This window comes from Mus caroli, unplaced genomic scaffold, assembly GCF_978045245.1.
Source record: "Mus caroli unplaced genomic scaffold, Mus_caroli_1 scaffold_5, whole genome shotgun sequence".
Taxonomy (NCBI): Eukaryota; Metazoa; Chordata; class Mammalia; order Rodentia; family Muridae; genus Mus; species Mus caroli.
The window spans coordinates 155,391,721-155,408,726 of NW_028227260.1; the positions used below are offsets into that span (position 1 = coordinate 155,391,721).

Sequence of the window (17,006 nt, forward strand, 5' to 3'; positions counted from 1 at the left end):
AGTATGCAGGAATGAAAATTGAGGAAAGTCTTTGATCTGAGGAGGATCATATATCAAAATCACCTAGAAGAAACAAACATTGCAAAGTTAGTATTAAATATAACAGACTCTGTCTTGTGGGATATGAGGAAATAACTAGCGATTGTAGTCAGAAACAACATCAGACCATTTTAAACAAAGGATGGACTTAAGGATAAAGACTTTATAGGTTAAGTGAAAGGGTGGGCAGTAAGAACAGGTGAGCTGTGGGATGAATTTTGGAGTTCATCTAGGAAAGAACAGAGTTGTTAACCCTGAAGACAGATGATGAGCCTTTCTCACTAGGGACTTCATTCATGTATTTCCCTCTCTCCAACCCAGACAGTTGCCTAGGCCTATGTTACTGGGCAGCAGGAAGGTCTCTGTCAGTATCTTCCTGCTTATGTACTTTAGTGGAGAAAATACATATCAAAATAGGCAAATTGGCCACTGAGGCAGGTACTAAGTACAGAGACTGTGGTCTTGAGCAAGCCAAAAGGAAATCCTGACATTTGGGATTATAGTCTAGACTTTGGTCAAATAATCACAGATACTGTTTCATCATAAACCTTGGGAGAAGTACATGGATGGTAAGCAAACAAAAGCATAAGGCCTGTGATGAGGGATCTGACACAGTCTGGAGGTCAGAGGCCACCTAAAGCAGAGGACATTGAACTGAGATATGAAGATAAGTAACTGGGCAACAACATGAGGGAGAATATTTTAGGTAGGAGAACCAGTAGGTGGAGACACGGAGACTAGAACCTGGTGATCATCTCTGACTCTAACATGTAGAGTGTCTGGAATACATTGAACTTTCCAAGGCTACAAATTTCTGAACATTTGGTTAATATTGTGTTTCCAACACTTACTTCATGACTGATAGACTGAGACTCCAATAACTGTATATTGACTAAATGTATGGTTTCATTGTTTTTTTCTTTTTTCTTTTTTTTACTTCTAGTGTGTCATAAGGCCACTTGTTTAATAGTTGTTCATATCCCCAGGGGATCAGGCAAGAGTGGAATGTTAAATTTTTCACTCATCACCAGTAATTCTTGTTAGTACATTTGAGTTTGACATGTAAAGGAAGTGGATTGTGGAAGCTTTTACAATCTTTAGATTCTCTGCTTAAAGTTCCTGAGTGCTATCCATACCGAATACTGTGCACTGCTCTTTTAGCACAGCCACCTCCCTTGGACTCGAGAAACCTTTCCACCATCCGGGAACACACATCTCTAACCAGGACTTACACTGTGCCTTGGTAAGCCTCAGACCTTAGGTCTCTTGTGGTTGAAGTGCATTTCATATTGTTTAAGAGAGCCAAAGAAGGATTTGATCTTGTTATCAAGAGCCACAAGTAGTTTCTACACCAAGAAGGAAGGTGTGTAACTGAGTTTCTCTGGATTTTGAATTCCAGAAACAGAGCAGTGTTAGGAACTTCTCTCTCTTCCTGGTGTAACTGTTCTCTGCAGAACCCTTTTCTTTGTTGCACGCTCTGTATTAGTCAGGGTTCTCTAAAGAAACAGAGCTAATAGAATAGATAGGTGTTTGTTAAAATGACTTAAAGGCTATGGTCTGAGTTAGTTCAACAATGATTCTCTCCCAGTGGGAAGGCCAAGAATCCAGTAGTCAATCTATGATACTGGATGTCTCAACAGTCCGTCTGGTACTGGAGTCTCAGGGAATTTCCAGAAAGATGTTGATTTTCAATCTACATTGGAATCCCCTGAAAGTAGGTTCTAACTCCAGTGAAGGAATGCCTCAGGAATAAAATAGATGAATTTGTCAGTGAGAGGAAAGGCAAGCAAACAAAAAGCAAAAACTTTCATCTCCTACATCTTTTTATGTGAGCTGTTGTCAGAAGGTGTTTTCGAGATTTAGGGTGGGTCTTTCCACCTCAATGATCCAGTAAAGAAAATGTCTTACAGGTGTGCCCAGCTGCTTCCATTGTAGTTGATTCCAGATGTAGTCATGTTGACAACAAAGATTATCACATACTCCAAGCTTGTTTACATGCTTCAATTCAAGTATCAACAAAGTTAGGCTATTTTTGATCCAAATGCAGAAATTCAAGGGAGACAAAATTATGGAATTCTGTCAAATTGGCATCAATCCATGGCACAGAGTGCACAGACAGCACTACTAACTAGGATTCCAGAAGCTCAACTTAATGAATCATATCTGAGAAAAGAGTTTTCAGAGAAAGTGGGATTGTTTATAAGCTGGATAGACAAACATTAACACATCTGTGCCTACTCCTCTTACCTTCTAGAAGCTGGATTTTCTGAATCTAAGGTTAGCCCAGGAGTTTCCTGGCACACAATAAATGCCACAGGACAGGGAACCTTTTTTGAGATAGGGAATGGTTGGCCTGGAGCTCACTGTGTAGATCGGGAAGGCCTTGAATTTACAGAAATCTGCCTGTCTCTTTGTACTAAGTTCTAGGATTAAATAAAAGTAAAAGCATATACCACCCTACTCATGTGGACATGCTAACTTTGTAAAGAATTCTGCAGAGAGCTTTATTTCCAGGCCAAACTGCAGAGACTCTTGGACTGTTCTGCCTTAACAGGAAAAGGGAGATTAATATATGGTCTCTTCGTGTCTTGTCAGATGATTGAGTATACTTTCTTATTTCTCCTGTCTAGTTTTGAAGCAAAAAGACCCCAAGGAAGTGGGGAGGGGTTTTTGTTGTTTGTTTGATTGATTAGATTTTGCTTTGGAGTATTTTTTTTTATCCTGACAGCTAACTTTATGACTTTGGTGCATTTTTGTTAATTTGTTGTTGTTTGCTAAATAAAGGCATTTGTCTGTGTTGCGTGGAGGGCTTAGGAAACAGCAATTAGGAAACATTCGCTCCAGAGTGGGACAGGGCTACTGGGAAGTGTCTTCAAGAATTGCTTGGGCCAAAAGGAAGTTGTGTTAGGAAGGAGCAGGCTCAAACCCCACAGGGCTGTCTGTTCTTGGCTGTTTCAAAGCAGCTGTAAGACATTGCATTGACTTCATCTGTATTCTTTATCTTAGCAATCGAACCAGTTTTCTCTCTCCACAAAGAAATGGTATTAATTGTACAAGACTTTTTTCCACTCCTTCTGAAGAAGAAGAAGAAGAAGAAGAAGAAGAAGAAGAAGAAGAAGAAGAAGAAGAAGAAGAAGAAGAAGAAGAAGAAGAAGAAGAAAACTACATACAAATGGTAACCTTGTGGGTTTTTTTGTGTGTTAGTGTGTGTGTATGTGTGTGTGTGTTCTTTTTTTCTCTAAATTTATAATCTTGAGAGTTCATTATGATGAATGCACATTTCTCAAAAATCTATGTGCAGTCATAAAGAATGACTTATTATAAAACCAGGTCACTGTTTTTGTTTGTTTGTTTTTTGATTGGGAGAAAATCAATTTGAAACTAATTTCCTCCTTTTCTTTTCCTTTTTAATGTGTATTTTAAGTATATGCATGTATGTTGTGTGTGCGCATGTGTGTTTTATAAGTAAGTACGTGTACATATTGGTGCATGTGCACATGTGTATGCACATGTATGTGAGGGCCAAGGGTTGACATCAGAAGTATTCCACTACCTCAATTCACCTTGTCTTTCTGTCTCTCTGTCTCTTTCTTTCAGTAAATTTTAGGATTGGCTAGGCTGCCTGACTAGAGACTTTCAGGGATTCATCTACCTTCTCCTCCTCAGCAAGTATCTGAATTACAGATGTATGTAATCATGCCTAGCTTTTATTTGGGTTCTGGAGATCTGAACTCAGACCCTAATGTTTGAGTGCAAAGTGCTTTATCTACTAAGCCACTCCTCAGCAACCTTGAAGTTGGTTTTCTTTTTTATGGTATTCAGCTCCTTATACCAGTTGAATTCCTCAATATTTCAGGAGAACCCAGGACTAAAGGTTATGTTATGGCAAATAGAAATGGTAGCCAATTCTTTGTTCAAAAACTGTGATGTTCTGTTTGATTCCAGTGATTTCTAATTAATTTTCTAAATGTCCAAAGTCCAAGATGTGAAAATACATTTATTGGAGGCTTTATTTTATTAAAATATTTACCTCTGAACTTTCTGAACATTCATGTTTTAGGGTCTTTCTGTAGACTTGAGTGGGTAGAGATGTAACATCTTTGTGCTTTGATAAGACAGTCACAGTTCAAAAGTGTTAATATTAGTGCAATTAGGGAGCCCTTTAGCCAGAACTACGTCTATTCACAACACAGTAACAGGGAGTTCCAGAGAGAACTTCAGTATGAACATTAGATACTTAAAAGAGTTCTTAGCAGCATGATGTTGAAGACACTGACAATATGCTCTTGAGAAGATAATCTTATTCTCTTGTGCATGAGGATACAAATCAATTAAATTACATTATGAAAATTTCAAAGAATATATTAAAATATTATATAAAAATAAAAGTCTGAAATGAATTACTTCTAGGAAAGTAACAGTTGAATGCTTCATTTGTCTTATTTGATAAAAGTTAAGTTATAATGCACTTAACCATATGCAGGTGGGAAGTGATTCATCTATAAATCTTCTGTGCTCTTCCCAATATTTCTTATACTTAGTAATGGCCCATGGGAAACTTTTACAAGAAACCATCCATATAAAAGATTCTTTTTTTTTCTTATTAAGAAAATTTCCATTTATTAAGCATTATTTGTGTTAATAATAACAGGCATTGTGTTTGGTGATTTGCATGGATTACTTGGCATAATACTCTGAAGAATCCTGAGATGGATACTCATGGGAAAACGGAGTCTAGGGATAGAGGAGTATGGAGGTCACATAAGGCCTCACAGTTAAGCAGGGCAAGAGTTTCGAACTGAATCCAGAGACTGCAGTCTTGATGGGCGGGTGTTAGGGTGCTATGTGCCTGGTGAGGAGTTGGGTGTCAGAGGTTCTCACACTCCCACCAGAGTAGCCAGATGTGCTTTCTGCCCTAAGTTTCCTGAGACAGTTGATCTGAGGTAGGCTTCAAGGATGGGTGTGCTCGTAAGCTTCCAGGACATTCTGACTCTGCTGGTCCAAGAATCACACTTCAAGACCTGCTATGAAAAGAGGCAGTGAGAAGGCTTTAAATTTCAGAGGAAGTTTGTCAACTATGTATCATATCTAGGAATGTCTGGTAATTTGTAGGGTTGGGTCACAGATTTGTTCAATGAAATGATACATGAAGGAGATGGAAAGCAGCAGAAGAAATTATGATTGGACCTCCTAAGGTATGTCTCAAGGAAGATGAGGGACACAAAGAAATGTTGCCATAGAAGAAGGGAACTTAAACACTGATAGCACTCAGCAAGCTCCAAGAAATGATGGAAATAGTTGTATTCAATGAATCAAGTCTCTAGATATGATACCTGATTAGGAACAAGCCAAGCAAGTATTACAATAGAACAAGTGATTCTAAAGCTGGTTCTTTAGGTAGCTGGATTTTGGATGTGAGCCCCTTGTGTGGTGTAACAGAGAGATGTCAGGTTCTAGTGGGGGGGGTGGCAGGTGGCAGGTGGCAACACTGGTTTAGAAGACCTGGTATTTAGCTCTGGTTTAGTCATTTACTCTTCCATTTCAGAGATGTCACATACTCTTTGCACCTCATTTTTTTTCTGCTTAAAGATACTAGAAGGAGATTGTCAATCCTATGTTGAAACTGTTGAAAAAACCAGTTACCTTGGGGGAACAAGATGGCTCACTGAGTAAAGGAGTTTCCCACTAAGCCTGATAATCTGAGTTGAATCCCTAGGACCCACGCGTTAGAAGGCAAGAACAGGTTCCTTCAAGTTGTCCTGTAACCTTCACACTTGTGCTGTGGCATGCATACACACACACACACACACACACACACACACACACACACACACACACCAGTAGCACCACCACTCCCAACATACCACACAAAAAATAGAGCTGGACATGGTGCTGCACACCTTTAACCCAAGCACTCAAGAGGCAGAGGCAGGCAGATCTCTAGGAGTTTGAGACCAGCCTAGTCTATACAGTGAGTTCTAGGACAGCCAGAGCTAAAGAGTAAGACCCTGTCTCACAAAGAAAAAAAAAAGGAAAAATGAACTAACATTAAAATATACATAATTTAAAAAGAGAGAGAGAGGGGCTGGTGAGATGGCTCAGTGGGTAAGAGCACCCGACTGCTCTTCCGAAGGTATGAAGTTCAAATCCCAGCAACCACATGGTGGCTCACAACCATCTGTAATGAGATCTGACTCCCTTTTCTGGAGTGTCTGAAGACAGATACGGTGTACTTACATATAATAAAAATAAATAAATCTCTAAAAAGAAAAAGAAAAAGAAAGAGAGAGAGAGAATAAAAATCTGTAGAAAGAAAACAAACAGAAAACCAGACACAATTCCCAGTAGTCATCTTCCTGCCTTTCCATGAATGGTATGGTACACAATGCCAGAGTCACCTAAGATGAAGGTCTCCTGTGGGTCCCCGAGTGGGCACAGTCTTTCTGTTTGCTAGACTCTTTTTTTTTTGTTATTTTTTTTAATTAGGTATTTTCCTAGTTTACATTTCCAATGCTATCCAAAAAGTCCCCCATACCCACCCCCCCAATCCCCTACCCACCCACTTCTCCTTTTTGGCCCTGACGTTCCCCTGTACTATAAAGTTTGCATATAAAGTTTGCAAGTCCAAAGGGCCTCTCTTTCCAGTGATGGCTGACTAGGCCATCTTTTGATACATATGCAGCTAGAGACAAGAGCTCCGGAGTACTGGTTAGTTCATATTGTTGTTCCACCTATAGGGTTGCATTCCCTTTAGCTCCTTGGGTACTTTCTCTAGCTCCTCCATTGGGGGCTGTGTGACCCATCCAATAGCTGACTGTGAGCATCCACTTATGTGTTTGCTAGGCCCCCAGCATAGTCTCACAAGAGACAGCTATATCTGGGTCCTTACAGCAAAATCTTGCTAGTGTATGCAGTGGTGTCAGCGTTTGGAAGCTGATTATGGGATGGATACCTGGATATGGCAATCACTAGATGGTCCATCCTTTCGTCACAGCTCCAAATTTTGTCTCTGTAACTCCTTCCATGGGTGTATTGTTCCCATTTCTAGGAAGGGGCAAAGTGTCCACACTTTGGTTTTCATTCTTCCTGAGTTTCATGCGTTTAGCAAATTGTATCTTATATCTTGTGTATCCTAAGTTTCTGGGCTAATATCCACTTATCAGTGACTACATATTGTGCGAGTTCCTTTGTGATTGGGTTACCTCACTCAGGATGATGCCCTCCAGGTCCATCCATTTGCCTAGGAATTTCATAAATTCATTCTTTTTAATAGCTGAGTAGTACTCCATTGTGTAAATGTACCACATTTTCTGTATCCATTCCTCTGTTGAGGGGCATCTGGGTTCTTTCCAGCTACTGGCTATTATAAATAAGGCTGCTATGAACATAGTGGAGCATGTGTCCTTCTTACCAGTTGGCACATCTTCTGGATATATGCCCAGGAGAGGTATTGCTGGATCCTCTGGTAGTACTATGTCCAATTTTCTGAGGAACGGCCAGACTGATTTCCAGAGTGGTTGTAAAAGCTTGCAATTCCATCAACAATGGAGGAGTGTTCCTTTTTCTCCACATCCTCGCCAGCATCTGGTGTCACCTGAATTTTTGATCTTAGCCATTCTAACTGGTATGAGGTGGAATCTCAGGGTTGTTTTGATTTGCATTTCCCTGATGATTAAGGATGTTGAACATTTTTTCAGTTGCTTCTCTGCCATTCGGTATTCCTCAGGTGAGAATTCTTTGGTCAGCTCTGAGCCCCATTTTTTAATGGGGTTATTTGATTTTCTGGAGTCCATCTTCTTGAGTTCTTTATATATATATTGGATATTAGTCCCCTTTCTGATTTAGGATAGGTAAAGATCCTTTCCCAATCTGTTGGTGGTCTTTTTGTCTTATTCACGGTGTCTTTTGCCTTGCAGAAGCTTTGCAGTTTCATGAGGTCCCATTTATCAATTCTCGATCTTACAGCACAAGCCATTGCTGTTCTATTCAGGAATTTTTCCCCTGTACCCATATCTTCGACGCTTTTCCCTACTTTCTCCTCTATAAGTTTCAGTGTCTGGTTTTATGTGGAGTTCCTTAATCCACTTAGATTTGACTTTAGTACAAGGAGATAGGAATGGATCAATTCCCATTCTTTTACATGATAACTGCCAGTTGTGCCAGCACCATTTGTTGAAAATGCTGTCTTTTTTGCCACTGGATGGTTTTAGCTCCCTTGTCAAAGATCAAGTGACCATAGGTGTGTGGGTTCATCTCTGGGTCTTCAATTCTGTTCCATTGGTCTACTTGTCTGTCACTATACCAGTACCATGCAGTTTTTATCACAATTACTCTGTAGTAGATCTTTAGGTCAGGCATGGTGATTCCACCAGAGGTTCTTTTATCCTTGAGAAGAGTTTTTGCTATCCTAGGTTTTTTGTTATTCCCGATGAATCTACCGATTGCCCTTTCTAATTCGTTGAAGAATTGAGTTGGAATTTTGATGGGGATTGTATTGAATCTGTAGATTGCTTTTGGCAAGATAGCCATTTTTACTATATTGATCCTCCCAATCCATGAGCATGGGAGATCTTTCCATCTTCTGAGATCTTCTTTAATTTCTTTCTTCAGAGACTTGAAGTTCTTGTCATACAGATCTTTCACTTCCTTAGTTAGAGTCACGCCAAGGTATTTTATATTATTTGTGACTATTGAGAAGGGTGTTGTTTCCCTAGTTTCTTTCTCAGCCTGTTTATCCTTTGTGTAGAGAAAGGCCATTGACTTGTTTGAGTTAATTTTATATCCAGCTACTTGATTGAAGCTGTTTATCAGGCTTAGGAGTTCTCTGGTGGAATTTTTAGGGTCACTTATATAAACTATCGTATCATCTGCAAGGAGTGATATTTTGACTTCTTCCTTTCCAATTTGTATCCCCTTGATCTCTTTTTGTTGTCGAATTGCTCTGGCTAGGACTTCAAGTACAATGTTGAATAGGTAGGGAGAGAGTGGACAGCCTTGCCTAGTCCCTGATTTTAGTGGGATTGCTTCCAGCTTCTCACCATTTACTTTGATGTTGGCTACTGGTTTGCTGTAGATTGCTTTTATCATGTTTAGGTATGGGCCTTGAATTTCTGATCTTTCCAAGACTTTTATCATGAATGGGTGTTGGATTTTGTCAAATGCTTTTTCTGCATCTAACGAGATGATCATGTGGTTTTTGTCTTTGAGTTTGTTTATATACTGGATTACGTTGATGGATTTCCGTATATTATACCATCCCTGCATACCTGGGATAAAAACCTACTTGGTCAGGATGGATGATTGTTTTGATGTGTTCTTGGATTCGGTTAGCAAGAACTTTATTGAGGATTTTTGCATTGATATTCATAAGGGAAATTGGTCTGAAGTTCTCTATCTTTGTTGGGTCTTTTTGTGGTTTAGGTATCAGAGTAATTGTGGCTTCATAGAATGAGTTGGGTAGAGTACCTTCTGTTTCTATTTTGTGGAGTAGTTTGTGAAGAACTGGGATTAGATCTTCTTTGAAGGTCTTATAGAACTCTGCACTAAACCCATCTGGTCCTGGGCTTTTTTTGGTTGGGAGACTATTAATGACTGCTTCTATTTCTTTAGGGGATATAGGACTGTTTATATTATTAACCTGATCTTGATTTAATTTTGGTACCTGGTATCTGTCTAGAAACTTGTCCATTTCATCCAGGTTTTCCAGTTTTGTAGAGTATAGCCTTTTGTAGAAGGATCTGATGGTGTTATGGATGTCTTCAGGATTTGTTGTTATGTCTCCGTTTTCATTTCTGATTTTGTTAATTAGGATGCTTTCCCTGTGCCCTCTAGTGAGTCTGGCTAAGGGTTTATCTATCTTGTTGATTTTCTCAAAGAACCAGCTCCTTGATTGGTTGATTCTTTGAATAGTTTTTCTTGTTTCCACTTGGTTGATTTCGCCCCTGAGTTTGATTATTTCCTGCCGTCTACTCCTCTTGGGTGAATTTGCTTCCTTTTGTTCTAGTGCTTTTAGGTATGTTGTCAAGCTGCTAATGTGTGCTCTCTCTAGTTTCCTTTTGGAGGCACTCAGAGCTATGAGTTTTCCTCTTAGAAATGCTTTCATTGTGTCCCATAAGTTTGGGTATGTTGTGGCTTCATTTTCATTAAACTCCAAAAAGTCCTTAATTTCTTTCTTTATTCCTTCCTTGACCGAGGTATCATTGAGAAGCGTGTTGTTCAGTTTCCACGTGAATGTTGGCTTTCTATTATTTATTTTGTTATTGAAGATCAGCCTTAGTCCATGGTGATCTGATAGGATGCATGGGACTATTTTAATATTTTTGTATATGTTGAGGCTTGTTTTGTGACCAATTATGTGGTCAATTTTGGAGAAGGTGCCATGAGGTGCTGAGAAGCAGGTATATCCTTTTGTTTTAGGATAAAATGTTCTGTAGATATTTGTTAAATCCATTTGTTTCATCACTTCTGTTATTTTCACTGTTTCCCTGTTTAGTTTCTGTTTCCATGATCTGTCCATTGGTGAAAGTGGTGTGTTGAAGTCTCCCACTATTATTGTGTGAGGTGCAATGTGTGCTTTGAGCTTTACTAAAGTTTCTTTAATGAATGTGGCTGCCCTTGTATTTGGAGCATAGATATTCAGAATTGAGAGATCCTCTTGGGAGATTTTACCTTTGATGAGTATGAACTGCCCCTTCTTGTCTTTTTTGATTACTTTGGGTTGGAAGTCGATTTTGTTAGATATTAGAATGGCTACTCCAGCTTGTTTCTTCATACCATTTGCTTGGAAAATTGTTTTCCAGTCTTTCATTCTGAGGTAGTGTCTATCTTTTTCTCTGAGATGAGTTTCCTGTAAGCAGCAAAATGTTGGGTCTTGTTTGTGTAGCCAGTCTGTTAGTTTATGTCTTTTTATTGGGGAGTTGAGTCCATTGATATTAATTGATATCAAGGAAAAGTAATTGTTGCTTCCTGTTATTTTTGTTGTTAAAGTTGGCATTCTGTTCTTGTGGCTGTCTTCTTTTAGGTTTGTTGAGGGATTACCTTCTTGTTGTTTCTAGGGCGTGGTTCCCGTCCGTGTATTGGTTTTTTTCTGTTATTATCCTTTGAAGGGCTGGATTCGTGGAGAGATAATGGGTGAATTTGGTTTTGTCCTGGAATACTTTGGTTTCTCCATCTATGGTAATTGAGAGTTTGGCTGGGTATAGTAGCCTGGGCTGGCATTTGTGTTCTCTTAGTCTCTGTATAACATCTGTCCAGGCTCTTCTGGCTTTCATAGTCTCTGGTGAAAAATCTGGTGTAATTTTGATAGGCTTGCCTTTATATGTTACTTGACCTTTTTTCCTTACTGCTTTTAGTATTCTATCTTTATTTAGTGCATTTGTTGTTCTGATTATTATGTGTCAGGAGGAATTTCTTTTCTGGTCCAGTCTATTTGGAGTTCTGTAGGCTTCTTGTATGTTTATGGGCATCTCTTTCTTTAGATTTGGACGTTTTCTTCAATAATTTTCATATAAAAGATTCTTACGAGCTGTGCTCTTGTCTCTGGAGAGCAGAAAAGGGAAGTGAACTTAAACATTAAGGAAGCAAGTGCAAAGTTATTTCAGGCACTAACAGTTTGCTTCTGATATTTGAGACAGTAAGACAACACAGTTAAATATTGATTGATTGCTTAACTGTACATAGGTAGTCAAAGATTGTGGATTACTGAACCATATGACACAGCACTTAAGGAATAGACAACAATGGTTGATGGTAGACGTGAGTGAAATATGTGGAAAAAGTGAAGGAGTGTCTTAGCTCATTCAGCTGTGTTTAACTCCAGATAATAATATTCTCTGAAATAACTCATTTATATTTTTTACTTTGTGCTTCACAATGCCCCAATATTATAGTTAGAACTTGCATCATTTATATTGTTTTCTTCCGTAATCATGTGTTTGTTTTTTCCGCTGAAGAGAAGTTCTGATCTGATTATTAAAAGTGAGGCATAGGGCCAGGAAGCAGGAGTGGATGGGTTGGGGAGCAGGGCAGGGGGAGGCTATAGGGAACTTTCAGGATATCACTTGAAATGTAAATGAAGAAAATACCTAATAACAATTGTTAAAAAGTAAAAAAAAAAAAATCTGTGAAAAAAAATAAAAGTGAGACATGTCAGCAGTTAAGATCACTGGCCAGGTTTGATTCCCATCACCCATATGGTGGCTCAAAGCCATCGGAAACTCCAATTCTAGAGGATCTGATGCCCTCTTTTGTCCTCTGCTAGGATCAGGCATACAAGTAATGCTAAGATATACATGGAGACAAAAATTTCATATACATAAATAAAATTAAATTAAAAAAAAAGTGAGACCAGGTGCTCACTTCAGCACCACATATAATAAAATTAGAATGATTCAGAGAAGATTAGCATGGCCCCTGCCCATGGATGACATACAAATTCGTGAAGTGTTCCATATTTCTACTTAATAGTAACTTGGTCAGGGAAGAAATAAAGAAAGAAGTTAAGGACTTTTTAGAATTCAATGAAAATGAAGGCACAACATACCCAAACTTATGAGACACAATGAAAGCAGTGCTAAGAGGAAAACTCATAGCTCTGAGTGCCTCCAAAAAGAAACTGGAGAAAGCATACACACACTAGCAGCTTGAAAGCACACCTGAGAAAGGATCCTTCCAGTTTCCATTTGGTCTGTGCCACAGTGCCTGGAGCTGATCCTGTGCCATAGCGCTCCATACACAAATACCATAGAGAGAGCTAATCTCATAGGAGAGTGGACATGTCTGTGATCACAGGTAAGACCACCACTTCTGCTCTGAGGGACCTGCCCAGAGACCTCAGGACACAGGAGTGGAGGAGCAGCCTGGGACAGGAACCTTCTGATTTCTATCTGGTCTTCACCAGGAGCTGATCCTGTGCCACAGCACCCAGAGCTGAAGCTGTGCCACAGTGCTCCATACACAAATACTGTCAGAAGAGAGCTGGTCTCTTAGGAGTGCCAAAACAACTGTGAACACAGGTAAGACCACCACTTCTGCTCAAATTCCTGGCCGACGATGGATGAACGAAGAGCCATCCGAACACAGGGACCAAGGAACAGCTGGGGACAGGATCCTACCAATTTCCATCTGCACCCCGGAGCTGACCCTATGCCAGAGCTCTCCATACCCAAATTCCTCCTGGAGAGAACTGTTCTTCCAGCAGTACTGACACACAGGCTTACAGGAGGGACAAGTCACAGTCGGAGACAGCAAGACCAGCTAAGACCAGAGATAACCAGATGGAGAAAGTCAAGGGCAAGAACATAAGCAACAGAAAAACAAGGCTACATGGCATCATCAGAAACAAGTTCTCCCACCACAGTGAACCCTGGATACCCCAGGACACCAGAAAAGCAAGACTTTGATTTAAAATCACATCTTATGATGATGAGAGGACTTTAAGTAGGACGCAAATAATTCCCTAAAAACAACAACAACAACAACAACAACAAAAACCATACAGAAGAGATCTTGTATTCTGGATCCCTCAGAGCCCAGTCTGTGCAGGAGAGACTGCAGACTACAGAAGCAACATAGCTTCTGGGACAGGCCCGATTTCGGGACCTCATTTTGAGCCAGAAAGCATATCTGAGCTCCAGACAACTGAACTGCACTCCTTCACCACCAGAGGAGAGGTGGCCTGCAGAGAATACTCTGACCACTGAGACTCAGGAAAGAGTTAGACTCCCAGGAGTGCTGACAGAGGCTAATAGAATCATAGGAGGAACAAGTTCCAGACAGAGACAACTATAAAAACTAACACCAGAGATTACAAGATGGCAAAAGGCAAACATAAGAAACTTACTACCAAAAAGCAAGACCGATCACCATCATCGGAACCCAGCACGCCCTCCACAGCAAGTCCTGGACACCAAAACACACCGGAAAAAGCAAGATTCTGGTTTGAAATCATATCTCATGATGTTGGTAGACAATTTTAAGAAGGGAGTAAATCAAAACAACCCTGAGATTCCATCTCACACCAGTCAGAATGGCTAAGATCAAAAATTCAGGTGACAGCAGATGCTGGCGAGGATGTGGAGAAAGAGGAACATTCCTCCATTGTTGGTGGGATTGCAAGCTTCTACAACCACTCTGGAAATCAGTCTGGCGGTTCCTCAGAAAATTGGACATAGAGGATCCCGCCATACCTCTCCTGGGCATATATCCAGAAGATATTCCAACTGGTAAGAAAGACACATGCTCCACTATGTTCATAGCAGCCTTATTTCTAATAGCCAGAAGCTAGAAAGAACCCAGATGCCCCTCAACACAGGAATGGATACAAAAAATGTGGTACATTTACACAATGGAGTACTACTCAGCTATTAAAAATGAATTTATGAAATTCCTAGGCAAATGGTTGGACCTGGAGGGCATCATCCTGAGTGAGGTAACCCAATCACAAAAGAACTCAAATGATATGTACTCACTGATAAGTGGATATTAGCCCAGAAACTTCGACTACCCAAGATATAAGATACAATTTGTGAAACACATAAAACTCAAGAAGAAAGAAGACCAAAGTGTGAACACTTTGCCCCTTCTTAGAATTGGAAACAATCACCCTTGGAAGGAGTTACAGAGACAAAGTTTGGAGCTGAGACAAAAGGATGGACCATCTAGAGACTGCCATATCCAGGGATCCATCCCATAATCAGTCTCCAAAGGCTGACATCATTGCATACACTAGCAAGCGTTTGCTGAAAGGACCCTGATATAGCTGTCTCTTGTGAGACTAGGCCAGGGCCTAGCAAACACATAAGTGGATGCTCACAGTCAGCTATTGGATGGATCATAGGGCCCCCAATGGAGGAGCTAGAGAAAATACCCAAGGAGCTAAAGAGATCTGCAACTCTGTAGGTGCAACATTATGAACTAACCAGTACCCCGGAGCTCTTGACTCTAACTGCATATGTATCAAAAGATGGCCTAGGCGGCCATCACTGGAAAGAGAGGCCCATTGGACTTGCAAACTTTATATGCCCCAGTACAGGGGAATGCCATGGCTAAAAAATGGGAATGGGTGGGTAGGGAAGTGGGGGGGAGGGTATGGGGGACTTTTGGGATAGCACTGGAAATGTAATTGAAGAAAATACATAATAATTAAAAATATAAAAAAAAAAAGAATTACAAGAAAACACAACCAAACAGGTGATAGAATTGAACAAAACCATCGAAGATCTAAAAAGGGAATTAGAAACAATAAAGAAAACCCAAAGGGAGACAACTGTGGAGATAGAAACCCTAGGAAAGAAATCAAGAAACATAGATGCAAGTATCAGCAACAGAATACAAGAGATGAAAGAGAGAATCTCAGATGCAGAAGATTCCATAGAGAATATGGACACAACAATGAAAGAAAATGCAAAATTCAAAAAGAACATAACTCAAAACATCCAGGAAATCCAGGACACAATGAGAAGATCAACCCTACAGATAATAGGAGTAGATGAGAATGAAGATTTTCAACTTAAAGGGCTAGCAAATATCTTCAACAAAATTATAGAAGAGAACTTCCCAAACCTAAAGAAAGAGATGCCCATGAACATACAAGAAGCCTACAGAACTCCAAATAGACTGGACCAGAAAAGAAATTCCTCCTGACACATAATAATCAGAACAACAAATGCACCAAATAAAGAAAATAATATTAAAAGCAGTAAGGGAAAAAGGTCAAGTAACATATAAAGGCAGGCCTATTAGAATTACACCAGACTTTTCACCAGAAAGTATGAAAGCCAGAAGTTCCTGGACAGATGTTATACAGACCCAAGGAAACACAAATGCCAGACCATGCTACTATACCCAGCTAAACTCTCAATTACCATAGATAGAGAAACCAAAGTTTTCCATGACAAAACCAAATTCACACAATATCTTTTGACAAATACAGCCCTTCAAAGGATAATAAAGGGAAAACACCAACACAAGGACGGAAATTATGCCCTAGAAAAAGCAGGAAAGCAATCCTTCAATAAACCAATAAGAAGACAGCCAGAAGAACAGGATACCAACTCTAACAACAAAATAACAAGAAGCAACAATTAATTTTCCTTAATACCTCTTAATATCAATGGACTTAATTCCCCAATAAAAAGATATAGACTAACAGACTAGCTACACAAACTGGACCCAACATTTTGCTGCTTACATTAAACCCACCTCAGGGAAAAAGACAGACACTATCTCAGAGTGACAGGCTGGAAAACAATTTTCCAAGTAAATGGTCCAAAGAAACAGGGTGGAGTAGCCATTCTAATATAGAATAAAATCGACTTCCAACCCAAAGTTATCAAAAAAGACAAGGAGGGGCACTTCATACTCACCAAAGGTAAAATATACCAAGATGAACTCTCAATACTGAATATCTTTGCTCCAAATGCAAGGGTAGCCACGTTCATTAAAGAAACTTTAGTAATGGTCAAAACACACATTGCACCTCACACAATAATATTGGGAAACTTCAACACCCCATTCTTATCAATGGACAGATCCTGGAATGAGAAACTAAACAGAGACACAGTGAAAATAACAGAAGTTATGAAACAAATGGAGTTAACAGATATCTACAGAACATTTTATCCACAAACAAAGGATATACCTTTTTCTCAGCACCTCATGGTACCTTCTCCAAAACTGACCATATAATCAGTCAAAAAATAGGCCTCAACAGATACAAAAATATTGAAATTGTCCCATGCATCCTATCAGACCACCACCGACTAAGGCTGATCTTCAATAACAACACAAACTATAGAAAGCCAACATTCATGTGGAAGCTGAACAACACACTACTCAATGATAACTTGGTCAAGGAAGAAATAGAGAAAGAAATTAAAGACTTTTTAGAGTTTAATGAAAATGAAGCCACAACATACCCAAACTTATGGGACACAATGAAAGCAGTGTTAAGAGGAAAACTCATAGCT

The 17,006-nt window shown here is 39.6% G+C and overlaps 1 protein-coding gene and 1 non-coding gene across 3 annotated transcripts in view; both read left to right on the plus strand.

Moving 5' to 3' along the window:
• Gab3 (GRB2 associated binding protein 3) overlaps positions 1 to 17,006 on the plus strand; it is a 150,246-nt gene that overhangs the window by 127,665 nt on the left and 5,575 nt on the right. For both annotated transcript variants that reach the window (XM_085837806.1, XM_085837807.1), the window contains exons 7-8: positions 1,201 to 1,282; positions 3,046 to 3,214. In XM_085837806.1, the coding sequence (XP_085693932.1) occupies positions 1,201 to 1,282; positions 3,046 to 3,214 (251 nt within the window). The remainder of the gene's footprint in view (positions 1 to 1,200; positions 1,283 to 3,045; positions 3,215 to 17,006) is intronic.
• LOC147004872 (U6 spliceosomal RNA) lies at positions 12,389 to 12,495 on the plus strand. The gene has a single exon (XR_015047217.1). It is a non-coding gene; the product is annotated as a U6 spliceosomal RNA (small nuclear RNA).